This window comes from Panicum hallii, chromosome 9 (genome assembly GCF_002211085.1).
Source record: "Panicum hallii strain FIL2 chromosome 9, PHallii_v3.1, whole genome shotgun sequence".
Taxonomy (NCBI): domain Eukaryota; kingdom Viridiplantae; phylum Streptophyta; class Magnoliopsida; order Poales; family Poaceae; genus Panicum; species Panicum hallii.
Window position 1 is genome coordinate 94,484 of NC_038050.1, and position 27,398 is coordinate 121,881.

The 27,398-nt window shown below is 43.9% G+C and overlaps 3 protein-coding genes and 1 long non-coding RNA gene across 11 annotated transcripts; 2 read left to right on the top strand and 2 right to left on the bottom strand.

Moving 5' to 3' along the window:
* The first annotated feature begins 1,344 nt into the window (after positions 1–1,344).
* LOC112876040 (rhodanese-like domain-containing protein 8, chloroplastic) lies at positions 1,345–5,923 on the top strand. 2 transcript variants are annotated; one of them, XM_025940073.1, is made up of 8 exons: positions 1,345–1,711; positions 1,889–1,942; positions 2,239–2,388; positions 4,525–4,687; positions 4,857–4,945; positions 5,021–5,133; positions 5,224–5,487; positions 5,575–5,923. In XM_025940073.1, the coding sequence occupies exons 1-8, from the start codon at positions 1,412–1,414 to the stop codon at positions 5,750–5,752; spliced, it is 1,311 nt and encodes a 436-aa protein (XP_025795858.1). In that variant the 5' UTR covers positions 1,345–1,411; the 3' UTR covers positions 5,753–5,923. The 2 variants fall into 2 exon arrangements, with proteins under 2 accessions (XP_025795858.1, XP_025795859.1); XM_025940074.1 differs by having other exon boundaries at positions 1,348–1,711; positions 5,036–5,133.
* A 1,191-nt stretch (positions 5,924–7,114) lies between these two features.
* On the bottom strand, positions 7,115–16,251 carry LOC112874909 (COP1-interacting protein 7-like). Of its 4 annotated transcripts, XM_025938493.1 has the most exons (14): positions 16,148–16,222; positions 15,822–16,003; positions 15,135–15,314; positions 14,893–15,019; positions 14,774–14,813; positions 14,211–14,263; positions 14,024–14,085; positions 13,320–13,472; positions 12,190–12,398; positions 10,394–11,889; positions 8,553–9,524; positions 7,978–8,332; positions 7,713–7,766; positions 7,115–7,497 (listed from the first exon to the last, which is right to left on the bottom strand). In XM_025938493.1, the coding sequence occupies exons 2-14, from the start codon at positions 15,878–15,880 to the stop codon at positions 7,436–7,438; spliced, it is 3,822 nt and encodes a 1,273-aa protein (XP_025794278.1). In that variant the 5' UTR covers positions 15,881–16,003; positions 16,148–16,222; the 3' UTR covers positions 7,115–7,435. The 4 variants fall into 4 exon arrangements, with proteins under 4 accessions (XP_025794278.1, XP_025794277.1, XP_025794280.1 ...); XM_025938492.1 differs by having other exon boundaries at positions 15,822–16,251; XM_025938495.1 differs by having other exon boundaries at positions 8,553–9,476; positions 15,822–16,249.
* Positions 16,252–17,189: 938 nt separating this feature from the next.
* On the bottom strand, positions 17,190–24,102 carry LOC112874910 (transcriptional corepressor LEUNIG_HOMOLOG-like). Of its 2 annotated transcripts, XM_025938497.1 has the most exons (17): positions 23,951–24,102; positions 23,616–23,835; positions 23,274–23,530; positions 23,089–23,134; positions 22,893–22,998; positions 22,142–22,194; positions 21,864–22,064; positions 21,614–21,682; positions 21,326–21,535; positions 21,110–21,242; positions 20,770–20,879; positions 20,222–20,371; positions 19,227–19,382; positions 19,001–19,129; positions 18,714–18,911; positions 17,899–18,642; positions 17,190–17,760 (listed from the first exon to the last, which is right to left on the bottom strand). In XM_025938497.1, the coding sequence occupies exons 1-16, from the start codon at positions 23,980–23,982 to the stop codon at positions 18,499–18,501; spliced, it is 2,214 nt and encodes a 737-aa protein (XP_025794282.1). In that variant the 5' UTR covers positions 23,983–24,102; the 3' UTR covers positions 17,190–17,760; positions 17,899–18,498. The 2 variants fall into 2 exon arrangements, with proteins under 2 accessions (XP_025794282.1, XP_025794283.1); XM_025938498.1 differs by lacking the exon at positions 18,714–18,911.
* A 224-nt stretch (positions 24,103–24,326) lies between these two features.
* LOC112874911 lies at positions 24,327–26,917 on the top strand. Of its 3 annotated transcripts, none has more exons than XR_003225064.1 (3): positions 24,327–24,753; positions 25,501–25,746; positions 26,636–26,917. It is a non-coding gene; the product is annotated as an uncharacterized LOC112874911 (long non-coding RNA). The 3 variants fall into 3 exon arrangements; XR_003225063.1 differs by having other exon boundaries at positions 24,332–24,753; positions 25,501–25,588; XR_003225062.1 differs by having other exon boundaries at positions 24,333–24,753; positions 25,501–26,917.
* Positions 26,918–27,398: the final 481 nt, after the last annotated feature.

Sequence of the window (27,398 nt, forward strand, 5' to 3'; positions counted from 1 at the left end):
TGAGTACTACTCGGTATCTTCGCATTATACTACATAATGTGTGCATTATCTTTTTTCAGATCAAGTTTCGGCAACAACCCTCCAGGCAGCACGGCGTGCCATCACAGTTCCGCTAGTTCCGAGGCTCGAGGGCTGGGCGATGCACACTACTCGATATGGCTTCTTCGGCTCTCCTGGCTCGTAAGTTCGGGGGCTGGACGCCGCAAAACTACTCGAAGACGACTCATATGAAGACTAAGAGTGCAGAAGAAACCCTAAGTCACTGCGCGGTCAAATAAACCAGCGTGAGGCTCAATTTTACTGTGCAGAAAGCGAAGAGTTTTTCTCGGAATTTCAGAGTAACACCAATGCTACAATTTTTGGATCCTTTTTCCGAATCTAAGGGTTTTGGATTCAAGGCTCGGAGGCTGCAGGATACGTGTCATCGACTAATGTACTCGAAGGATAAGAAAAGAAGATTCAAGACTAATTTGACTCTCAGCTTGATTTTTAGATTCAACCTAAGGCTCAGAGGCTACTCCATATGGAGTGCGATTTTTCGTCGCACCCCATACAAAACAAGACTTGAAGCTATTCGGGGCATGAGCACCTCATAGCCTCGATGCAACCAATAATGTACTCGAAGAAGACCTTCAAGATGGAGTTTTAGAAGAAGCCGAAAACTACTTCAGAAGTACTCAAAATGCCTGCAGTACTTGGCTATGAAGAGCTCGGGGGCTTGTCCGGGATAGATCCCCTGGGTACCGCAAGGAAGCTACCCGTGAGGAAAAAGAAGTCTGATTCTTATTAGGATTCCACTGTAATCCTATTAAGGCTCATAACTTGTAATCCTACTAGGACTCCTACCTTATAATACTACTAGGAACCCCGTCCCCTGAGATATATAAAGGAGGGCAGGGATACCAACAGAGAACCAACAGAGAGTAGCCAGCAGGCAACTCAACACCCTGCACACCCCAAAACAGGACGTAGGGTATTACGCTACTCTAACGATCCGAACCTGTCTAAATTTGTATCTTGTGTGCTTGCGTCCACCTTCAAGTTCCAGATCCGGTGATCCCTCACCAAATAATCATCTACGTTATGGTATTCGTAGATAGGCCGATGGTAAAAACACGGATAGTCGCCGACTCACCATCCAGGGAGATGAGGAAGAGGACGAAGAGAAAAAAGAAGAAGAAGAGAGGAGCGTCCGAAGAGTAAAATTATCTTTTTTATCCACGTTTAATAACATATAGATAGAAATTTGGATGAAATGAGCTTCTATAGTACTGAAAGAAACTCAAAAGATTTTGATATCTAAATTTCAATAGCATTAAGGGAATCAAGGGAATTGGCTCAATTAAAGCGTGAAAACACTGCTGCAGGTGTTCAATCTGGATATCGTCATTCAGAGGATAGCGTGGAAGCCATGGCGTCCGCCGTCCACCACAACTTCCACCGCCTCCTCGCGCTCCTCCTCCGGCCTCTCCCCGCCCCGGTTCGCCACCCCCGCCTCTCCTTCTCGCCGCGCCCTGCCGGCGTCCGTTCCTTCTTTCCCGCTCCCGGTTGCCGCCTCGGCACATATGCCGTTGCGCTTGCAGAGCCGGAGTTGGTGCCCCTGGAAGAGGAGGAGGACGATGACGCCCGGTTTGTCGTGGTGACCTTCTACAAATTCGTGCCCTTGGAGGACCCCCGCACCGAGGTCGCCAGCCACCTCCATTTCCTCCAGGTTCTTCTTCCTTCATGCTTGCCTCCGTCTCATACTACTGTGTCGTGTCTGTTCGATCTCCACCCAATTTGCCACACTGCGAGATCCACATAGCCACGTGTATCCTCACGCTCTTCAATTTTTTGTGCTTTGTTTGGTCATCTGTTTCCGGATACTCATGCGTTGCTTGTGTATCAGGGACGCGATATACATGGTCGCATTTACTTGAATGAGCTGGGAATCAACGCTCAGGTAACACAAGCTTCTGCTCCCCAGAATATTGCTCATGACTCGCCTAACCTATGTTCAAAGCAAATGCCTTCGCATCCTGACTAGTATTGTTTTCCTGGGAACAAACCACAAGCGTTTTGGCCACTTGGGACGGTATTGACATAGCACTTGTTATATGATATTGAAATTTATAGTAGCTTGTTAACTGTATCAAGTGGTTAGATGACTGCATGTAATCCTATCTTTACATGATCCAAAAATGCCTCAGCATTGGTATTTTTCCTTAAATTTTATTCTAAACTTTGCTATTGCCGCAGTACAGTGGTCCACACAAAGATGCAGCAGCATATGCAGACTGGGTTAAAAAGGATCATCGGTTTCATGATATGCTTGTTCAAACCTCACCAGCTTTAACTGGGCATGCCTTTCCTCGATTGAAACTCCGGTACAAGCCATCACTTGTTCAGGTAAGTAATCCCTGTTTCAAAGGAAATAAAAGTTTTAGTAGTATCGGATTGGCTCCACTGCAGAGCAAAATAGTGAATAGTTTGCATAGTCAAGGGTCGAGATATAAAGTTTGAGCAAATGACCGCTACAATAGGACAAAATTTTAGCTGGCTGTTTCAGGGTTCAATCCCCGAGTTTGTATGTCTAAATCTTAGTCACTTCTTTACAGACCCAAAAGCTTCTACATGGTGACAACCTTCCATAGTTATGCCCCCAGCTCCCTCATGCTGCTACAATTTGACTGATGAGGAATTACCTTACTGATTTCTGTAGGAACTAGTCTGAGCTGTTCCCTATTCTAATGTATTCCTAACTAGCTTTCTGATGGAACTCGCTGAAGTCCTTCAGTCTAGAAAAACAAAAATTATAGGTCACAGAATTACCCATTAGTCTGGTTTTGACCAGCAATGTACAGTTTGTTTATTGAATGTTAGTTCAGACAAGAAATTCGGTGCCTGCACAAGTTTACATGCTAGCAGTCGGTAGAAGGCTGTTCCTGCTCTTTTCTAGTTCTGGTATTGAAATTGCAGCGTTATATACTAAAGAGTAAAGTTTATGACCGGTCCCTAAACTATGGGCGGTTCTCATCTGGTCCCTGTACTATGAAATTTCAATTTTGGCTCCCTGAACTATCTAAGTAGGTCATCTAGGTCTAAATCAGTCGCTCACATCCTAGGAGATGACATGCCATGCTGACTGTGTAGCGATGTGTAACCTAACATGTGGGCCCCACATGTCAGTCTCCCTCCCTCCCTCTCCCTTCGCCTCTCTCTCTCTCTCTCTCTCTCTCTCTCTCTCTCTCTCGCCCTCGCTCTCTCTCTCACGCGCGTGCCACACACACGTCGCCACCTCTGGATCGTGTCTTTCCTCCGATCCTGTGCCAATCCATTTACGTTTGTGCCCGCCACCGGCCTTGTGCCAAACAACGTGCCCGTGAGCGCGGCGTCGCACTCGATTTCAGCCTGCTAGTGAGCAACAACAATGCTCGTGGCGCCCCTTCTCTGTGCCTCGTACCCGCGCTAGAGCCACATCGAGGTTATCAACCTCGCCCCGTACATGATCACGCACGCCTCCGGCGCAGCCTGCGTGGTCGGGTCGTCGCCACCTGGCGCCTTGTTGATCGCAATCGCTGCCTTCCTCGTGCTCATCTTCTCGAATGGCACTGGCACCAGCACCAGCAGCCACACCAGTGATGGTTGGATGGCCGCAGTGTTGGACCAGGTTTGCAAGAGGCAGGCAGCTACTATGTCACCCCACCCTTTGTGCATCCGCGCTCTGCGTCAACCCCTCCACGTCATGTCAGGCCCACTACGTGGAGGGTGGAGGGGGAGGAGGGGGGGAGTCTGATATGTGGGGCCCACATGGTAGGTTCCATGTTGCAACACAATCAGCATGCCATGTCAACTCCTAGGGTGTGGCATGGCTAATTTGGACCTAGATGATCCACTTAGTTTTGGGAGCCAAAAATTTAATTTCATGGTATCGGGGACCGGAGGAGAACCCTCCAATATTTTAGGGTCTAACCATGAAATTTACTCTATACTAAACAAGTGATTTTTAGGTGCAGTATTTCACAATTTGGAGGCTGCCATGCCGTCATCGTTATCCTTAGCCAATATTTGAGCTACCTACCTTAGGCTTAACCACCCCTCACTAGGCTGCTTTCTTGTCTATTGGTTTGCTTGCCAAGACTTTCTAATCAAGCTGCATTGCTTGGGGGTGTGATCATTGTAGGCTCATGGTGTCGTCCTGAGGAGTTCAAAGCCAGTCGAGAGGCCCTTGAGTAGTGTAATAGTCATTTGCAAATGTCAGGAGTTTAGTTAGCTCAATGCATCAGAGTGTTGAGTGCTTGGTTTTGTCCTTCTGTTGGTCATGTTGTGTTTGATCCACAGTTATGCTGACTAGGTTGCTAGTGGGCATTTTTCTTTTAGCCTGGGGTTTGAGCTGTGGGTTTCTCTCGAAGTCTCCATTTAGGTCTGGGATCATATCTTTTTATTTTCCTTTGTTTTCTGCTACTCTGTTAATATAAATTGGCAGCAGTTCCCTTGTCAAGTGTTATTTTGTCTTGGACATCTTATTTGAAACAAAATTTCCAGTTAGAAGGAGGGAGTTTGCATCTTCCGTTGCTGGATCCTAGCATGCGTGCAATGCCGTTGACTCCGTCAAAGTGGAAGGAAAGACTTGAAGCTAGGGCATGCCTTGATGTGTCCTCAAGTGAAATGTCTGGAAGGAAGCTTCTGCTGCTTGATGTCAGGAATGGTGAAGTAGTTTTACACTGCACATAGAAGCACATCATTCCTGCTCAATCTATACACACACTTTGTTCCCTCGTTGAATAGCAAATCATCGTTCTTCTATTCTGTCCGATTGCGAATTCCGATTTTGAACTGGTAATGATGCTTCCGTTCCCTTTCTTATCTTGGACCAGACTATGAATGGGACGTTGGGCATTTTGAAGGTGCTCAGCAGCCTAACGTGGATTGCTTCAGAAGCACTTCCTTCGGACTCTCGGGAGAGGTAATACTGTGATGGATGGGTCCTGTTTGTTTGTAAGTGTATATTGTTTGCAACAAACCGTTAATCGAACAATAGTACTTTAAATTGCAGGTGTCGGATCCTCTGAATGGTGTAGACAAAGAGAAGACGGATATACTGATGTACTGCACCGGTGGGATAAGGTGTGACGTATATTCAACAATTCTCAGGTAACCAAAGATATTATGTATCATGAGCGCGCGTCTCTGCTATATTGTTTGCTCTCGGCTTCTCTCTAGCTGCTGCTGGTGGTTGTTCAGGAAGAAGGGCTTTCAGAATCTGTATACACTGGAGGGAGGAGTGTCCAACTATCTCAAGGCGGAGGGGCCTGCGGGGTGGGTGGGGAATCTGTTCGTCTTCGATGGCCGGCTTTCGCTGCCGCCGGCGACGTTCAGGCGGCCTGCTTGTTGGCCTTCAGAAGGAGAGAAGGAGAGGTGGGTGGGGCGCTGCTACGCGTGCGGATCGGAGGTGGTGGAGCTGCGCCACCGCAACTGCGCCAACATCGACTGCAACCGCCTTTACCTGTGTGTCGTCGTCTCATGATCTGAGTCCACTCACCACCCTACTGTCTTCATCCTCATCAGATTATTACACATACCGCGCGCATGCAGGTCCTGCGGCTGGTGCGCGGAGGAGCTGGCCGGCTGCTGCTGCTCCGACTGCAAAGCCGCCCCTCGGCTGCGGCCGCTCCTGCCGGGCCACCAGAGATACTTGAAATGGCATGTCTACCGTGATGGATTGTTGCCGCCCGCGGCCGCCGACAGCGAGGACGACGCTGACTGCTGCTGAGAGTTGAGTTAGTACTAGTAGAGTAGTAAGTAGTTGATTGATTAACTGAAACCGATCACCGGCATATTCAGGCAACACACTCCAGAAATCAAATCAAACGGCATAACTCTCTCTCTCTTCCCTCCCCCCCTCCTCTCTTTTATATATATATATATACACAAGTTTTATCTACACTCATTTATCAAAAATTTGTTCATATACTAATTCTAAGATATTTTAAAGGGATATGTACGAAAAATTTCAAAAGCATCCCTATTTTTTAAATATACTATGATTATATATTAATCCTAATATATAAAAATAAGTATGTTCCTATACTCAATGTGTATGGTCATATAACTAAAGTACATACCATCACAGGTAGTCTAGTACGATCACATACACCTCGTATATACCTTTCATTGGATCAGATACGCGCTATATCATGAGATACATATGTAGGAGTAGTTACAAGCACGTGTTGAATGGAAGGTGGTCCTTGCACCCATCCTGCAGTTGCAACCGGTACATCGATTGCAACCGGGAGAATAGACTAATTGCAATTGGACGCGAACTAGTTGCAACTCAATTGCAATTGGACGCGGACTAGTTGCAATTCAGACCCACCCGATATATATATTGTTTTGTTATAATGCACCTGGGTGCATTTTGTATAGAGAATGCACCCACCCTCTCAATTGCAATTCTGACAATTCTAGTTGCAACTGGATTGTGTCTAGTTGCAATCGGGTCGGTTTGAGTTGCAACTGGTCGGTCTGAGTTGAAACTGGTTCGCGTCCAATTGCAACCGGGTCGGTGTGAGTTGTAAGTTCGCTTACAGTTGCAACTGGTTCGCGCGCAGTTGCAATCAGTTCCGTCTAGTTGCAATTGGTCTATTCTCCTAGTTGTAGTCTCTCGGTAGCAACTGCAGGGTGGGTGCATTTTGCACAGAGAATGCACCTTGTTGCTTTGTAGCCTCGTTGTGTGTGTGTGTGTATATATATATATATATATATGTCGTCGTTGGCAGCTGTGTCTCAATCTGCTCGGTTCCTTGTTCTACTTAGATGGAAGTCATATTAGCTTTTATTCTAAATCCAAATATCTATAAGTTTAACAAAATTTATAGACAAGAGAGCATCTCAACACTTGTACACCAGATAAAGACGTATACTATAATAATAGATAAATATTGGTATTCTTTATAAACTTGGTCAATTATTTACAACAAAGCCAGAATGATACCATATATGGAATAATTGTGGAACAAATCCAGAATTATAAACTAGGTGCTCACTTCAGAGTTTATGGACCTAGTTGAGAATTAAAAAAATATTTAAGAATACATGCAAATTATTTAGGGATTCCAGCAGTTACTGCTTCTTTGATTTTAAGATGCTGACAGGCTGTATTATATTCCTTTCACAATCATACAAGAACTGCGGTGCAGCTGGAGTGTACCATCACACGACACCACCAATAGTTTGGGTACAAAATTGCAGGGGAATGTACAAATGCAATGCAAACCAACCAACCATCATACATAAGCTTCACATAGGCTGTTTACAGACGAGGCCACCGTATAGTATGTACGTAATTACGTATTCGTGTATATACTAGAAAGAAAAACGATGCTGTTCCAAACTCATCCCCAAAAGTATGTACTGTACTGTGATATTCCTACCAACTGCTGCTGATCCATGTTCACAGTACAATCACCTTGTGCTTGCTGCGGAATGGTGACAGCAGGGAAAACGACCGAGAAGCTGCAGCATTAAACAAGCCTAGTGAGCATTCCACGAACAAGTTCTGGAAATAAATTCAGATATAGTGCTCAATTGGATCCAGCTTGAGCATTAGGACCAAGAAACAGGCGTTTCCGTTTCACAAAATATTTTAGTAGTGACAATATTCAAGTGATGCATATGATTATGAAAAATACATTCAAAAGACACATTGTGCTTGTGCTATTAATAGTAACCTTTAGAAGAAGCACCAGAGTCCTCTTGTGAAATGAGATTCTTCAGCATCGACCCTGAAATATTAACCACAGCAAGGTGGTGAGCTCTTGACATTTGACAATTGGCATGATGTATTTAAGCGCTGGAAGATATTTCCATATCTTCTTTTTCTATTGTTTGCTCTTCTTAAACAATATTAGCAGAACCCCTTGTTATATAATGGCCTTATGCAAACAACATTACGTATTTAATAAATTAACAAATTATTTGGGACAGACTACATACCATCTCCTGCTGGGGCTTCATCAACTGATGATGTATCGGAATCCATTGCACCCTCGGTCAAGGCTGAAGCATGGCTTTTCCTGCCAAATTTCAAAAGTTTCCTAAATCCTTTTGGCTCTTTGCTTCGAGGTTTTTCATTTACCTCATTGCCGTCAACTGAAGAGTGCACAGGATCAGGTACTCGAGCCTTAATGTTATCTGCAGGCACAAGTGATTCTGATTCTCGCACAGGCAATGGACTGTAGTCTGAAGCATTCTCCAGCGATGTTACCCTAGCAAAAGGGGCCTGGTAGGGTTTCTCCATGGCAGCCAAGGATGGCCTCTCAGGTTCATCCTTTCGACACTCGGTCACCACCTAATCACAACAGGCATTCTTTTATAACTCTAGCTTATGGGGTCCCGTAATCAAATAATGATGCCATCATAAAAAGACAGATTCAATTTTATTGTGAAGGAGTAAATATGGCCTTTTAATTACATACCAAATCAGAAATACTATGTAGAGAAATGGTGAGATAGATCATGATGAACAAAGGTTTGAATGAGAACCGAAAAGAACAGTGTAAAGAACATACCTCGTATGAGTTCCCCTGGTCATCAGGTCCGTTGGTGACAGAGCTCTCAGCATCCGGAACAAAAAGTGGAGAAGGTGGACCTCTGATGGCAGTATACTCCAATTCTGGACTGGGCTTCTCTGTCCTGTCATCACTAGAAGTTTCCTTTGCTGCATTTCTTCCAGAATGTAGAATGACTGGAGGTGTTGAAACCACCTCATTTTCAAGCATCACAACAGTTTTCTCAACCACCACACTGTCATCACTGCTGTTCATCCTTGAGATGTTACCATTAATTTTATTTACACCAGAAGTTTCTGTTGTAGGAGCTTCAGCTCCATGTGAAACCACTTTCTTTTCTTTGGCAGCAACTGCATTATTCACAACAGCAGGAGCTTGTGGGGATTTGACTTTCAGTTCTGGTAGTGTTGCTGATTTACTCTGGTCAAGTTGCATTATAGCTGAAATTTTCTTTCTTTGGGTATCCTGTGGCATGCTTCTTCTCCGTGGGTGGTCCACGCTTGCTGACTTGGGATTCAAAGGATGGTCAGTCAAACTGCTGGTTTTAGGTTCAGCAAGTTTTTTCAATCGCTCACTGGACGATTCGGCTTTCCCACTTTTCTCCTTCTTCATATCTGTCAATGATGAGGTTGACTTACTAACTGCATTTGTATTACCAATTAGTTTGCTTGCTTTTGCTGTTTTTTGGGGATGGGGGTCAGTTCCTGGGGTAGTTTTGGCAGGAACTTTTCTGAGAGGTGAAGAGGATGCAGGTTCTGCATCACTGAACTTTGAGCTCTTGTAGGTACTGGGAGAAACCTTGGAAGAAGGTTTCACTTTGGGCTGCTGCGGTGTGGTTGATGCACTGGAAGTGCTACTTCTTGCAGCGATTCTCTTTTGCCTCTCCAGCTTAAGCCTCTCTAGCCGTTTCATCTGTTCCTCTTCCTGGAAATGCGAAAAATCGCCAATTCCATGTTGCAAATTATTAGAAATCTAGCAGCGACAACAAAAGTTGACAGGTTAGACTATTTTTATCAATAAACATCCATCCATTGTAAGAAAACACAGGACAATAAGAGCCATTATCCCAATTCGAGTTATTCTTCATGTTAGATCATTTGTCTTGTATGTCTAAATGGCAGCTCAGCTCATTTAAACACTGCACAGTGGCCGGCGACAGCGACAACCAAAGTTGACAGGTTAGACTATTTTTATCAATATAAATAAACATCCATTGTAAGAAAAGACAGGACAATAAGAACCATTATCCCAAGTCGAGTTATTCTTCATGTTAGATCATTTGTCTTGTATGCCTAAACGGCAGCTCAGCTCGTTTAAACACTGCATGGTGGCCAACTCCTGCCGTTTAAACATCCATTTATCATCCTGATTAAACAGCCATTTTCCTCAATAATTGGCTAAACGGTAGGTGAATCTTGCGTAAAAACTTGTACTTTGTACACCCTGATTCTAAGGCAACTTTTCCTAAAGTGCATTTATTAGGTAGTGACAGCTATAGTTGTCTTCCTAACTACCGAACACTATTTTGTGGAGCAATTACATGAAGGGAAGGTGGGTAGCCTGTTAGGTAAATCAACTTGGTCTGTGTTCCACTAAGTCAGACTGGAGGTCCATTCTGGTTGTTTTAAAAAATAAAGCACATATTTGTATTTCACATCAAAACTACAGGATTCTTGACAATCTAATAAGAGAACATCATACCTGAAAATTAAATTGTGTAAAACACTAGCTAGGTCAAAGGACAAATGCTGAGGGCAAGGAGCATCAGATATTGTCATGCAGAGAAGTATGTACGATAGAATTTGCAGAAAAGGATTTATAAAAAAGTAATTTGCCAATACCTGCTCTTTCTTTGCCTTTTGAAGATCCGCTTTATATGCTCGCAAGTTTTGTGCGCGTTTCTGTGCATCAGTCATTGGGCCCTTTGATGATGATAATCTCCTCATTGAAGCATCTTTCCTTCGTTTATCCAAACTCTCCTGCGAACTTCTTATCCTCTTATCTTTCTCTGGCTTCTTTACTTCATCAGCATTGGTCAACGCTGCCTCTTCCACAGGTGAATCTTCAACCATGGTGGCAGGTTGGCTCTGCATCTGACTGTAATCCATTGCTGGATCATATCCAAATGAAATGTTTTCGCATCCACGCTCTGGCATCAACTCATCTGGCTCATAGAAAAGCTGACCACCAGCTTTAGCATCTGATATCTTCTGAACAGTTGAGGGAAGCTCAACATCTATGTCAATGGCAGTACGACTTTCTGGTCCAAGATTATCATCTGAGTTGAACCTAAGAGGTATCATGAAGGACTCATCTGCCATGCTGTGTGCATTTTTCCCCACCAGTGTGGGGTTCTTGTACTGTGCTTCTGCAAGAGGGTCTAAAGAACTCCCTCTGTCTGTTGACTTTTCCTGCCCATAAATCATGAAGTCATCACTTGCTCCTCTCCTGTATCTCACATCTCCACCTTCAATCTTCTTTATGCCATCACTAGCAACGCCACTACCTTGCCCAGACATCATAAGTTCATCACCAGACAGCATCTGACGCGGCCTAGTCCTCCCATTTTCTATGTTGAAACCTACTGTATTACATTCATTGGCACCAGCAGAATCTCGCTCTGTCAAGAGAATAGAATCATCAATGCTTGTGCTCTCCTTCTTCCTTGCTGGGGGTGATTTGTTTTCACTGGCGAACAGGTCAGCATCACTATCTCTTGTCTTCTCATCAGCTCTTAGCAGGAAACTTTGGAAGACATTCCAGTTCCCTTGATCTCCATCTTGCCCATATGACATTTCATCCTTATTATAATCATCTGCAGACTCACGGATGATCTTTCTAGCATCTTTCTTCTTTGAACTTGAGCTCTTATTCTTTTTCTTTCTGGACTTGGTGTTCAGATCATCACTGTCCTCAGATGCTACATCTGAACCTGTTTGTGATTCAATATCCGATGATCCATGCCTTTTCGATGTTACATTTATGTTCCGTATGACAACCACACTGGGCTTCTTCTTGCCTGTCCTTTTATTCTTGTTATGGGACCTGTGACCATAAGAAGTCTCCCTCTCTGAACCGCTTTGGTCACTTTCGTCATCTGAAGTTTCTGAGTCCTTGCTATCTGAGGAGTATTTCTTTGATACTCTCCTTTCAGAGTGGTGGTACCTGGTATCATCGATTGGGGGGTAGGGGGGAGGGTAATATGGGTTCATTCCAGGATAGTAAGGCATGCCTTGCATAGAGTAAGGCGGATGCATAGCCCACGGTGGATATGCTGACTGATATGGACCATGGAAGAACTCATGGGGAGCTCCAGAGTGCTGAGTTGTCCTCTGATCTGCCAAGCAACACAAGTTATTGCTAAGATCCAAGGACATTTTATTCAGTCATATTAAATGGAAAAACAACTTTAAAATCAAGCATGGGACAAATAGCTTCAAGGAGTTGAGTCAACAGTTGTGCAAATAATGAATGAACAGGAAATCCAGCATCCATCAAAAGGAATGTTCCTGGATACTAATTATCCAATCTCGGGGAAAAATAAGCTATCATGAGCTTTCTAGAATGTAAGTTCAATCATTGCACCAAACAGCAATGAGTTTATTCGCTTGGAGGGTGTTAAGACATCAAAATATACCTGCTTTAGAAGCATCTTCGCTTGCATCTCCGTTGGAAACAGACATTGTTTCCATAGTTTGCTTCATGCTGTCCCCCATAAACATAATGCCAGAAGGATTAAAAGGAGGAAATTCGGAGCGTGCAGACATTGCTTCAGGTTCAACTTCAATCCATTGTCCAGTTTCATGCTTTTGCTTCCACAGCCCAATGAATTGTGTACATGCCTTCCTATTTATTGAAATCACACCAAAGCGGTTAGCATAAAAGGATTTAATGCCAATGCAGTGAAAATTTGCTTTAAGGCAACTGTGTAGCTTAGTCAAGGAGGTCATGCAGAATTAAGTCTTTGCGCTTGTTCGAGGGTGTGAGTGTCACCTAGGTCCCCAATCAATTAATTTGTAGTTTCATGTCCCTGAATTTGCCAAGCAGTTCACTAGAGGTCCAAACCTCCCCAAGTCCCTATTAGTGTTGATCAACCTATTCGGCATCTCCATAGCATCCATGTCACCCTAATTTTGCCAATGCATCATTCATATCACTAATAGCCCCCACATGACAGTCAACGAACAAACAAAATATCTGATGAGACCCACTGCAGAGAGATGGAGGGGAGAGAGATGACCCACTGACTTATGAGTGCAACATTTAGTGTCCAAGATGGCACATAGTCAGCATATCAGTTAAGAAGGATTGGATCTCAGCTGAAACACAAACACTTAAAAAGTTTAGGGACTTATAACCACAAATTATTAGTTTAGGAACCTAGATGATACCCTCGAACAAGTTTAGGGACCCCACAAATTATTAGTTTAGGAACCTAGATGATACCCTCGAACAAGTTTAGGGACCGCTTGTGCACTGTATACTTTAAAAAAACACAAGGGCAGTACTCCTTTTATGAAAGAACCATCCATATCATGGTTCACCAATGATACGTAAGCTACTGATAAAGCCATATAGCTGAAGCTACTTGTATATTTGAACAACTTCAAATATTTGGGTTCTTTCAACAATTTTCAATATTTTACTGTTACCACAGATCAGCAGTCCCAACATCATGTGGCGGATGTACAGGATATTGGGTACTCAAAATGAGATATCCAACCTAGCAGGCAGGGTGTTTCTAAGACATAACAAGGATATACTTACATCAAGCGAGAAGCACCAAAACGCTCTGCAAATGTGATCAAATACACCAAGTTGTCAATATCAAACCCTGCTGCTACAGCACGTGCAAAGGCCATAGCCTGCTCTTTACGTAATACTGTCTTGCGAGTCTCTAACACTCTGAGCAGTTGAGCTCTACAAAAAAAATACAAAGTGCATAATAAGATTATTGTAATAACAGCATCCTATAATGCAGTTAAATTCACCATGCAAAAAAATACAGATGAGAGCTTCTTCAAAAAACGCGCATGCGCACACAAATTAAACAACTCGTCCAAAAATTAAACAGATCACGGGCATCTACATTGATGCATAGAGGCAGGATGTTTTTTCCCTTATCTAAAAAAAAAAGTTAAACATAGTAAAAGAATCGAATGATGATAATGCCATAAGTATATCCATTTCTTCATTTAATGGAGCACATGCTACTCCATAAATGAAGATTAGTTCTATTTAAAACATTATGTGTGTGCTTGGATTGAGCCCTGGCAGGCAGCTTGCCGACCAGGCAATGATCCCAGCCCAAGGCGACCAAAATCGGACGCCTGGGAGCGCTGCCTGGGCCAGGCAGCAACCAAACAGCCCCTATGTGTTATCCATGTAGATTAGTTTTGTTGCCATACATGAAAAACCTTGAAGTACCACATTACAGAGAACAAAAAGGGCTGTGTTAGACATATAGGTACTTTGAATTCTCCTCCTGAGTGCCACCATTATTCTGCACTGGTAGAGTTGGCTGTGTGCCAGCCTGCCAACAATATGGAATCTCAGAATTAGATAATACATTCACACCATGACTCTTTTGTGTTCGAGAAAAAAAGTGCCATGATTCTTTTGCAGAAAGAAAAGGTATGTTTATCCGTGCAACTTTACCTTATATGGAACAAGTGCCATATCTGCATCAGGATCAAAACTTGTCTTATAACCTGTAAGCAGATGGGTTAAGGACATTCAGCAACAAGGCGGGGAAAAAATACAAGAGCCGCCTCCAAATCAAGGAGCAGCTAGCTAATTTGTAAAGCAGAAGAGAACAATCTCTTCCTAAAAATGTGCACCATGATAATTAGCTCCATCTCAAAATGTTCAGCTTCCAGTGAGGTAGCTAAAACAATTAATTTCCCGATTGATAAGCACTAGTGAAGATTTGCCCATGCATAAACCAGTATATACATTTGCATTTCCTTGTGCAGCCTAGTGTATTCAACAACTGTGCCTAATGCTACATCGCACCAAACCCTATAACGAATGAATTCTAAAAACTACAGCCTGCATTGCAATTTGCCAAGTTTCATTGTCCAAGGAAATACAGAGTATTTTTTATCAGAAATAAATAAGCATTGCTGAGTGATTAGGTGATAAACAAAGAGCTTCACAGATATGCTGTTTTTTCTATGAATCATGATGAAAAGAACAAGAAATGCACATCAGTGTTTGACCTTCCATGCAGTCCACTGATTTCCCATTTTGGTCTTCCACCTAACAAAGTGCAAACAAGAACATCTCATCTTTCTGATATTACTATGTTACAAGTTATCCGGCACAGATGTCTACTTACAGTTACAGATCTCAAACCAAGACTTTCATTGACCTGGACGGCAATGGCATCTTCAATCTGCAATATTTCAGACTCTATTGTTGTGACCCGCTCCAGGACCTCCGGTGTACTGACAAAACGAACAAATCTGCCAAGGCCAACCACGCAAGTCACCACCTTGATAATCTAAATAAAATAAAAATGCAAATTGCCACCCCTGATGTTATGAGTTATGACAAGATGAAGAGAAGCCGAGCACCAACCTCTCCACTGTTCCCCTGGTAAACCATGATGCATCAATCTCTGGATCTGGCTCAAGTGTGATGGAATAGCCTCCCTTGGCAATCTGCTCTTGTGCAACCTTAAGATGTGCGACGAATGGGTTAAGCAAACCAGAGGCTATCTTCTCCTTCCGTCCATTCGCCACCACAACTAAATCGCACCTAGTAAAGATGGGTAGAAGATAGATATAGACCATTATGGTGTGCTTGCGTACTGTGCCACAATGGCAGAAGCATTGGCCTTTAAAATAGGACAGTAAGGCCCTGTCTGTTTCGGCTTGGGATTGTGAATGGTAAGCTTTTACAATGAAAGCTGAAACAAAAAAAATATAAACAGGGCCTAAGATTTGGCCCTAGTATTCAATCAGAAAACAATTTAGAGCATGAGCATATCAGATCTAGCACTGCAGTTAGGTGCGCCAGCCACAGCATTGAGATAGTGAAGCCTCTACATATGGCGAAGGCTTTTGCCATTTCGCGGAGAAATGGTGATTCGCTTCCCAGGTGGAACAAAGATGGCGGCTTTGCCATATGCCCGAGCATCCAGAGCTCCCTCCGTTTTTGGCAGCACGGCGCAGGACCGACAGCTGGGGCCAAATCAACAGAGGAAACCGAGAAATATCGCTGAAACAGGAGCGAGATTCTTGAGCAGATCCAGTAGTAGCTCACCTGGTGCGGGTCGGGGTGAGCTGGAACACCGCCGATTCAAGCCGCTTCTCCGGCCTCATTGCAGGACAGTTGTACTCGATTCCCCTTGAGTATCAGATCTTGCAGGTAGGAGATGGAGGATTCCAGCCGGCTTGGATCAGAAGACAAATGGAGGCCAGCATCGATTTTGGAGGAGGAAAATGCTGGTAGGAAGGAGAATTTCGGTAACACACGGAAGGGAATCAAAGAACATGAGCAATCGGAGAAATGTTGTACAAATGAAAGAACAAAAGAAGAGATAAATAGCAATCGGAAATAAATAATGAAATATTGGGGCAGAGAAAGACGTAGAGAGTGTGGGAGGTGGTTGAGTGCAGGTGCAGTGCAGACTGCAGACATACAACCAGACAGGGTGGAGAGAGCTCCGCTGCCGCCGCTTCTGCTGCTGCTGCTTTTATTTATGGTACAAGAAATAAAACGGCTGGCCAAGTAACTCGTTGAAGGAAGTTTCAGATGATTTATTTATTTTACTGCTTGATATAGCATGTCAATGGAGTATATATATATATATATATATATATATGTTATTTTGGACATGGGCACTATCTTCAATATATATATTACTTTGAACATGGAGATTTATTATTTATATAACACGTTAATTTTTACTTTTGCGAGGAAACACGCTACGGTATGTAAGAAAACTCAAAACAGATATTGGGATGCACAAGTAGAAAGCTGGAGCTCCCTCAAATAAAAGAAGAAGAAAAGATGAGGAACGAAATTAAGAGAGGAGGTGTAAACATCGGAGTTGGTGCCAAGAACAATGTAATGCATTCTCCTGGATTTGTTTCTAAGGGATCATGACATCTCAATTTCATTATTTGGAAAGTGAAAGATATGTTTATTCTTTTAATAACAAAAAAATTGAGGGTGAATATATAAAACACGCAAACCAACCACCGTGCATCGTATCAAAATGGGGGCTGTCTTGCTGTGTTCCGTTTGTTGTGCTGCTAGCATCATTCACATATATATATATATACACATATGTACATAAATATACATATATATATATATATGGAAAATCCACTCTACACACACTTGTAGCCACCTGATTATTAGATCTTTTACAATTTATTATCTGCTAGATATATAGGAGTATTTCGTCAAGTATGGGATGCTGGATGATGAGGTGGTTGGTTGTGGTGGGAGGAATTCAAGATCCAATAGCATCCATCCGATTGGATCCATATGCAAATATTAGGCTGCATTGGTAGGTACTTAGTCTTTGTAGAGGAATCAGTGGCCGGGCCAGGTTGGCAGCTATGCATTCCATCATCACTTGATTGATTGAATCAGTGACTCTGACAGAGTAGCATCACCTGATTTAAGCTAGCTGTTAGACCAGAATCGCAGTTTAAGTAACACTGCTATCTGGTCGGCATCATTATATGTAGTAAGTATAATATGGTCGACAAATAACAATGTTCGAAGTGTGGCGATAAGCTAGTGTTTTTTATCACACAAAAAGCAGAGCGAGGGTGCAGCTCCACCGTTGCCGTCTGCATGTTTTAGTTTGTGGCTGCAGGCATAAATGCCTATATTTATGCTGCCTACGCCTCTCGGGATGGGGTGAGGTTACGTATATATAAGCAGGCCCCCGGGAGATGGCATGGGTCATCGATCAGATCCCGGCCCGGCGGCGTCGTCGTCTCGTCCTCCGATCCGTCTTGTCCTCCTCTCCCTGCACGCGCGCGCGCGCGTACCTGCTGCAACAAGCAAGTGCGTGTGGCCGGCCGTGTGGAGAGATCAGATCGGATATGGCGGCCACGAGCGTGCAGGCGGCGGCGGTGCTGTGCTTGGTGGTGCTCGCGGCGTCCCCTCGGGCGGCGCTGGGCAACTGCCGCAACGACTGCAACGCCGCCTGCAACGGCTGGCCCGTCGTCTGCCAGCTCTCCTGCGCCAGCGCATGCATGGGAGAAGTCGGTCAGTACATCGCCAGCCAACACGCATGTTTTATTTATATACATACACATACACATACATATACATATATAATGAATTTATATTAATGAATGTGATCAGGGATTTCAACCTTGAGCACGACAGCGGCCGCACCAGCAAAGGACCCAGCATCTGCACCTGCACCTGCACCTGCGCAACAGGGTGGCGGCGTGTCCGTGCTCAGGGGGCTCAAGCCATCATCAGCGGCCCATGGGGACGGAGATGCACCCACAAACTAATCCACCATAATACATATGTATCTAGCTAGCCTCCTCCCAACACTCTCTCTCTCTCACTGAGAGATTTCTCCCATAGTATGGAGTACAAACTATACATGGTGGCCCATCACTCTTTCCTGTATGGAACTAATTCATTAACCATCGCGTATTCCCGTGTGGCCAGGCCGGCCCATTTGTCCTATTAATTAATAATATATAGTCTCAGAAGAGAAGTGAATGAAATTCTATCTGTGATGATAACCAACCCCATTCATGCAGCACTTCTCTGCTAGACTGCTACACACACCACAGATTAAAGCCTATATCAGCCCAATCATGTACAGCCAGCCCTCAAAAGCGTATCCATCCTACCTATAAGCAGTCAACAAAGGAATGAAACAGACGCTATAAAAGTTAATGATAAGTATAAAATTAGGACTAGACGGCTAGTGTATAGTCCATCACCTTTCTACCTACTTCCAGAGCTTTACATATCTGTCATGACTGGCAGAGGCAATCATCCCCGTGAAGGGGGAGTGTGCCAGAGCAGCTATCAGCCCCTCATGCGCCTGGATTGGGTTTCTCTGGTTATCTGATAAGCTCCACAGCTCCAGCGTCTGCATACAATCAAGCCAATCAGTGCGCGCTATTCACCGCCTGCGAAATGTGGTTACAGCATTTCATTTACCTGATAACCACCAACAATCAACACTTTAGGGTATCTCGGGTGGAATATGCATGACTGATACGGGTTTCCATGGGACCTTAACTCATGAATGCACGCGCCTGACGATACCGACCACACTTTCAGAGTGTCCTGACTTACAGAAGCCAGAAATTCACCACTTTCATCCCAGCACACACAGTTTACCTCACTATTGTGACCCTAAATCAGATTTTTTTTAAAAAAAACAGTTAACTAATTTTACATTGCAAATTCTGCATAACGCTAAACATCTCATACATATTGATTACCTTTGGTGGAGAGGGTAAGTTGGCTTGCTTTTCAACATCAAAAATATTCACCATGGTTCCACCTGCCACAGCTAGGAGCTGCCCACTTCGTGGCTGAAACCTGACTCTTCCAGTACCACCCTGCTTCACCTGTACCACATTGTCAAAAAGTGCATCCCTATATTATAGAACTACAGCAAGGATGAATGGTCTGTGAAGGTGGGAGGGTGATGGATCAAGGACCAACCCTAAAAACATGGGACGATGTAGTTTGACCAACTGTCCAGAAGCGAATTTCTCCATTGTCATCACAAGAGCAAAGAACCTCTGTCAATCTTGGGTGAAAATCTAGCGATGTTACATGAGAGCTATGCCCATTAAAAGTTTGCAAAGCGCCGCTTTCCTACAAATGGAGGAACAGCCATGAACTTAGGATATCACTACAGTTATTCACGCTCTCCGATGTTGATCCAATAATGTTGTGAAGCAAATATAAATCAATAAGAACTAAACAATAATATCAAGGTCTTTCTGTCGCTAGATAAATACGAATTCAAACAGTGGTGGCCAGTAGCTATGCCCAGTAAAAATAACACAGTGACCTTTACTCCTAGTGCAGATGCAGTACGTGGTCACTGTCAGGTGTGGAAATCTACCCTTAGGCCTTAACAAATATCTCATATTCAGCTGCCAATTTTATTTAGGATAATTGTACCAAGAGGCTACAGAGACAAAGCGTGAGTGATTTGAAGATATGAAGTAACTAAAATAATCAAAGGGTGCTGCCAGATTTAAACTCGTCAATCGCCAGATTGAGTGGCCTGTTTGGATAGTGTCCGTAACTTGTCATGCCACAGGTTAGGCATGCCACAGTTTCTTAGGCAAGTGTTTGGTTATCCGCCACAGTTGTTGCCTGGCATACTTTCTCAGCTCTATGGCCCACTTGTCATGGATTTGTATCGTAGCCAAACATTGCCTAAGGTGTAGCAAACAAATGGTTAGACACACCTTAGGCAAAGTTTGGCAAAAAGGTGTGGCGCTATGTGGACACCATCCGAAAATGCTAACCTCTATTTCCTAGTTTGGTAGGTTCAGCTTGACATATTTGGTTTATTTCTTGGTTTCAAATAGGCATCCACCTAACAACTAAATAAAATAGTTGTAACTGATCTTGCAGGTATATGAGTAAGAATTACTATGAACAAGGATAAACAGATGAAAGGGAAAAATTGAGAAAATCACATCAGCAGCATTCCAAAGTCGAACAGTTCCGTCGGAAGATGATGTAGCCAACTGAGTGGAATTCGTTTTGAATCTTATGTCTGTGATAAAGTTTGTATGGTCTTCTATTTTGGTATCCATCTTAAAATTATCCATATTCCAGAGGAAGACCTAGAACATCATGGAAAGTTCAATATGTAAAGAGTTGAGAAAAATCATTTCATAAATTACAGACTTACTTCACCAACTGAGACAGAAAAAAAGGCAGCCTTCCAAAAACTAGGGTAGAAAAAAAATTTGCTCAACTTAAAAAATAACTGATGGAAAATGTGTACAGAAAATGTGACATGTAAACAATTTTCTTAGTGGGACGCGAAAACACAATCGTTAATTTAGTCAGCAGTGACAACTTTGATGAAAGTAAATGTTAGATTGAAATGCATTTTTATCATTTAAAAATGCTGTTCGCATTACAAAGATGACGTTAATTGTTTAAACCATTTGAAACTAAACCAGCAACTCAGCTGCAAGAGAAACTAACAGGTATATCCAAAGTTAGAACATTTTACCTTCTTCTCATGGCCGGCACTAGCTAGTAGCTTTCCATCTGTAGAGAAGTGACAGCACACAACTTTATTGTTGCTTGTACGGTTGTTACCTACCTCACTCAAGGAGAGACCTACACAAAAATGAACAGGAGCATTCAACTTTATGCCATATTGATGCAGATGCAATTACCCGCTCACTGACATGTTGTGTCATCTGACTCATGAGTGGGCCAGGGTGGCAAATTGTATGCTGCTCACCCCCTCATAATAGTGAATTGTTAAATTACCCTGAATGTACGCTTCTAAACTATATTTCCCATTTCAGAGCACATTATAACTATACAAAGGTTAAAATACCAACCCTTTAAGGACTCTGAGTTGTGCTCCGAGGAACCTTTTTTCAGTGCTGCAAACATGTCTCTTCCATCTCCATCATCATTCGACAAGAATGAATCAACATTCTCATCAAAATCAACAAAACTATCCAAAGTATCCTGTCAGTAACAGAACTCACCTAAGCACAAACAGAGCTGCAAGGATTGAAAGCATTGACACAAGAGCATCAACCAAATCATACCATCTGGTTTGAAGATGAGGCAAGCCCACTGGTTCCATCTGCGCCGCAAATCATCGAACTCTTCTGTAAAATATTAGCACTGCTAACAACTGGTACTCCACCACCTGGAGTATGAGTGGATGGAGTTGATGGAGGAGAAGGCCCAACAGTATTTCCTGTGCCAGTACTATTAGCTGCGCCTGAAGAAGTTGGCTTCCGCTTTCTAGTGTTCTGGATGTCAAGAAATTTGGTAAAGTCATTCAGTATCAACTACAAAGGGCTACAAAGAAACTTGAGATTCTTTGTCACCTGTTGATGTGGCTGTTGCAATTCCATAGAACGGTGACCTGAGGACTGCTGCATCTGGGCCATCTTCAACTAATACATTGCAAATATGTACAATCAATGCCAGCACATGCAAAAAAGGACAGTGAAAGCGGCGATGTCTCAGGTGAAACGAAATTAACGGAAGAATATATTATTTGATGGCAAAATCGAATACCATACATTTTGTTTGGACTTGGTTTACCAAGTTGACCTAAACTGATTACACACTGACCTTCATCAGATAATCCGGATCATCTGACCGGACATTCGGTTGAGCAGATGGTGCTGGAGAACCCATTCTAGTAAGATCATTTGGTGTTTGTGCCTGAGCAATCAACCGTTGTTGTGGTGATAAAAGTTGGAACTGGTTCGAAGATGGCACCAACTGCTTCTGGACACCTAAATTGGACCGTAGTTGGTCGATACCTGGGACCTTTAGCAAAAAAAACAAAAATATGTTAGCATCCAAAGCAGACAGGTATGCAAAGATAGAAAGGACTATGAACTCACAGTTAGAGGCCAGCCTTTGAGTGGCACACTCCCAACACCACCTTGATTTAGTCCTAATTGGAGGGCAATGAATTGAAAGGAAATTAGAGTTAAGCAGGTCAACAGTATAACTGCCAACTCAGAGACACTGACTTGTTAATGTTACAGGCCTAGGGGGCTTCTGACTTATCCGTCTATGCCTACTGCAGTACTGCCTACAGAACAGCAGTGCCAGGTCTTTGCACAAAACTGCCATTTTTAAATGCAAACATGGTTAACTAATTTCTGTGATTCTGGCAATGAACTTGCGTATTTAATATGCTAGTTGAAGGTTTAAACTTAATTGTATCAAAACCGTTCTAGTCTGCCAATTTTCCATGAGAGATTAGCAGTATCAGGAAGGCTGGTTCATTTTTGTGCCACAGTTTTTTGCAAATTGGTCTTAAACTCTTAATGCCACTGATTAAAGTTGGGTTAGGTTGCTCTTATCAATATCCGAACCACGACATGCTGGCACCTCTCACACCCAAAAGGAAAAGGCATGAAAAAACGCACGCTGAAAAACACATCCAGCCCCATGCCACTAATTCTGTGGGCTATATAACTTTACTCACGGGCAGTGGGGCCTTTGCACATTTTTGACTCGCGGATCAGCCTATACATGTTAGGAATTACTAGGAGGACTGAGTTTACAATCGATTTAATTGAGCAAGGCATAGAAAGAGCAGCAGCAGTAATTCAATTGTCTCAAAGAAGTTAGTAAGTTACCAACCAGCAGAAAGTAATGGAGGTTTTGGGTGCATCAACCCTGATGTATATAATGAAGAAGGGTCCGCTGGCACTGTTCTCGGTGGCATAGCAACATCAGGCTTGATGTCCTTGAAGATTGATTGATATTAAAGAGTATAAGGGGAGTATTTAACAAGTTTGTAATGAGAGAATAAGATAAGGTAGAAGGGATATGTTACATGTTGCTGGTTTCTTGGGTGAATCTGCTGCTGCATAGGTGGTGGCCTGAAAGGAGAAGGGATCACAGCCAGAAACCATCCATGATGATGATGATGATGATGGTGATGATGATGATAATAATAATAATAGTAATGTACTTACTCTACGTGTTTTTATGGATGATGATGAGGTGAGGTGTAGTTACCCAGTGTGGTTAGGTGGTGGTGACTTGAGAAGGGCGATCCTGTTTGCGTCCAGGAGATGCTGTGACGCGTCGGAATCGCCAGGGTTGGGGTTCCTGATCCGGTCCTCCATCATTTTAGAAGCAAGGACGGCGGAGATGTCAGAGTTGAGGGCATTGATGGAGGCGGGAGGAGGAGGGGCAGCTCCTCTGGTGTGGAGTTGGGCGTTGTGCTGGTGCAGTAGCTGGAGCCTCATCTGGTGGTCCCTCGACTTGTTGATCTAGATCGATTTGATTGATTGCTCGTGTCAAGTAGAGCAGTAAGCAAGCAAGCAGAGGAGTAGTCGAAGTAAACGGATAGCATACATCGAGGTGGGGAGGAGGCGCCCCGGTGGCGGAGGAGGAGGAGGCCTTGGCGGTGGAGGAGTGGAAGATGTCCCAGAAGATGGACCACCACTCGAAGAGGAAGCCGCCGGGGGCGTCGATGGCGACGGGGTCGGTGGCGACCTTGCCCTCGGCGATGAAGGCCTTGGCGGTGGCCTGCAGGTTGCGTTTCACCAGGTAGTCGTAGATGTAGACGTCGAGCCTGCAGCGCACGACACATGAGTATTGTGGGATGAGATCAGATCGAAAGGAGGGAGCACAGCAGCTGGATGGAGATGGAGGCGACGAGCAAAGGAGGACGGGGGGTCGATACTCACATCTTATCGGCCTCCCAGTTGGTCCGCGCCATGGATTCGATCCGCAAGTTGCTCCCGTCTCCTCCTCCTCCTCCCCACTGGAGAGCGACTTGGGTTGGGGTTGGGGGGAGCGGGGGGTGTGGGGGGGGGTAAGAGAAGGGCAGACGAGACGGGAGGTGTGGGAGATGAGGAGGTGGAGGAGTTGCCTCTTGCCGGCCTTGGAGGAGCCGAGATGGTGGATGGGCTCCAAGGGCCCAGCCCAGGGCCCGCCAAATCCATCTCAACGATCCACCGCCAGATCCATCATGCCTATGCATCCTTTAAGGTCTAGTTTGGGAGCCCGAATCCCCGCCGGGATCCCAGCCTTTTCCCCGGGTAGGAGGCCCGCGCGGAAACTTGACCCGGGCCAAATTTCCCCGCTGTTTGGAAGCCCATTTGTCGAGGCAGGATGTCCCGAGCCCTGAGATTTCCCCGGGCCAGCTCCTCCCCACCTCGAGGATCCGGGCGAGGCTTCCCCTTCTCTCCCCCGAGCGGCGTCGCGGGCGAATCGACGCAAGGAAAAGAAGGTACCTCGCCGCCGCCGCTCCTTCTCCATCCAGGCGTTGTCGTCCCGCCTCCGTCCAGGCGCCTCCGCCCCTCCGCCTCCGTTCAGGCGCCGCCGCCCCTCCGCCTCCGCCCAGGCGCCGCCGCCCCTCCGCATCCGCACCCAGGCACCGCCGACCCGCCTCCCCGTCGACCGCAGCGCCGGCACAGCGACACCTCGACCTAGGCCGCGCCCTCTGCATCCACACAGCACCTCCACCTTGTCTTCCTCGTCGCCACATGTGAGTTTTCCCTCCCTTCTCTCCTGTTATAGCCTCGGGTTTGTAGTCATGGCTGTGATGAGTTCTTGCAGTTACAATCACTGTAGACCCGTTCAAGATCCTATTAGTCTCTATTCACCCGTTCAATATCCTATTGTATGAGGTAATGTAACGATGCATACATGAATAATCTATTTGGTTGGTTCTTTAGTAGCCTCTGGTAATTGCGTGCATAAATAATCTCAAATGATTCATGTAGCAGTTTGGCACCCACAACAACTGAAGTTCTTATAGTCATTTACCTACAGGATTGGTTGAACAAACAGTGCTACCTGTAGCTATCTATGGTATCTTTTGTAATTGTCTGAATTGTAGGTCTTACTGAATATTTCCTTCTCATAAAACTACTCCTCATGCTTTTTCTTTTTGGCTCCCACTAATCCAAGTCTGTAGTATTGCACTGAAAATGTACTGGTGATCTCTTTTGACGTTTATTCTTGTTAAATAAAACTGGTTTTAATTTAGTATATGAGCATTCAAATTAAAAGAATGCCACTGAAGGAAAAATGATTTGTGGCGCTAACAAACTTGAATGACAATTACAAAACCAAGAAGATACTGCTTTCATGGATTCTAGATATAGGATTCTCAAAAGATTTATCCCAAACAACCCTAAATTCTGTCAGTTGATGCACTGGGCTGGGGTTCAGCCCTAAACAACAAACAAAGTTCAGAATTTTTTTCTCAAACATGATTGGCTGCTTGCAGGACTACAACATTCGCTCCACTCCAACTCCAGCAAAGGAAGGTCTTGCTGCAGCCTCCCAGTCTCTGGTCCCTCAAAGGATTCCAACAGGTAACTATTTCTATTTAGTATTTGTGACTACCCAGCAGTCTGTTTTTCAGTCACTCCATTAAAAATGGAAGCACCTGGTTTCTGCAAGTTGTAATGTTCAAGGAAAATGAAGCATGAAGATAATGATGCCAGCTGAGCATTTTTAGTACATTCTTAAGGTGAAACCTCCAAGTATTCAGTTGTCATTTCACTGAACCTAACATCCTTTCGTTTTGCTGAATCTGTACTTCAGTTTGATTTCGCAAGCAAAGCAAACATTATTTTTCCCCTTGAGGCTTCCTGCTGTCTAGCTTGCATCCTGCTCGAATTCAGTTCCATAGCTACCATACCTAATTTAAAACTATTTTTCCCAATGCTTGTCACCCTGTCGTGTAGACAAGGCTTGATTATCCGTTATTCATATGCCTTGTAACTTTTCAACATTTTCTAAATTTCTTAGGTATTTTAATTTGCTGAATTGTTCATTCAAGTTCCAGAACTTGTTGACAACACACTTCCTCATTTGTCTGAACCTTTTTGTAAAGTTCGTTATTCTAGTCGGAATTGTTTTACCTAAGCTTCATATTTTTTTCTATGAATTCATGTCATAGAAGAAACGACCTTTTTTTCCCAATGCTTGTCGTCTTGTCGAGTCAGCTGCTGGAAATAGCAGAGCACCAACCGTCAATAGTTGATCAGGTTTTGTGTATGAACAAATATAAATTAGTAATGTTTCAAGGATAATATTGGCATCCACAGCCTACAGGCCTGTCAGGCAGTTCATCTCCTTGAGTTTAAGGTTTGCTCATCTCCTCCATTTTTAAATATATGACATTTAGGACAATCAAATTAGTTAGTTCATTTTTGAACTAAATAGCTTATCCTAAATATCATATATTTATGGACAGTGGTATTACTACAACTATCTTTTCTGTGCTTTCTTGAGTTTCCATTGGTGAGCAATATTATGTCTTAATTTTTATGTTTTTACTTTGTCAATTGGACCTCATCATTTTTATCCCGTTTGATTGGAACAACTAGATTATTTCTAACTATTATATCCGTCAGATACAAGTTGAATCAGCTAGCCGAGTATTCCAGGTTCTCTTTGAACCCATCAAGAAACGGGGTACTTTATTCTTGGAAGAGCTTGGCTTGCCATCAGATGTCTTATACCCTAGCATGATCGCAACAATAGTTAACTTTTGCATGAATTAGATTGATCTGGTTGTATGGATGGAAGGACTGTAATTTGAATATCTGCTCAGATTGTATCTATTTATCTTGTAATGTTGATAATAAAGATCGTGTAACTATTGCATTTAATAAAGTTGCTTGCTAAACGGGAAACGGGGGGCGTGCTACTTGCTTGTTGATACAGATTTATAGCTATCTAAAGCATGAGATTTGTAATCCTTCTTGCACCACTTGCCTTTTGTATTGGTGAACGGGGTGCCTTTTCTTCCCTGTGACTCTTACCTCCCAAACAGCAAAAGGGAACGGGGGATTCGAAAATCCAAAAAAAATCCCCGTAGGGCCATTGCTCCCCTGGGCTAATCAGCCCTGTGCTTCCAAACTAGCCCTGAAAAGGAATGAATGGGATTGATTTTTTTCCGAGAATGGAAGAGCAGAATTTGAAATCGTCCAACCTCTGCCTGATAACACATACTGTATGTAGCTTTACACGCAAAACGCATACAAGAACAGACATACGGCACCGTGCGACACGCGCCTTCGGACCTCTATTCCCAAGTGTCCGGCTCCGGTCACACTAAACACAAAGTGCACCGGCTCCCAGGCCTTTGGGCTGCTTCACACAAGCCGGCCCAAT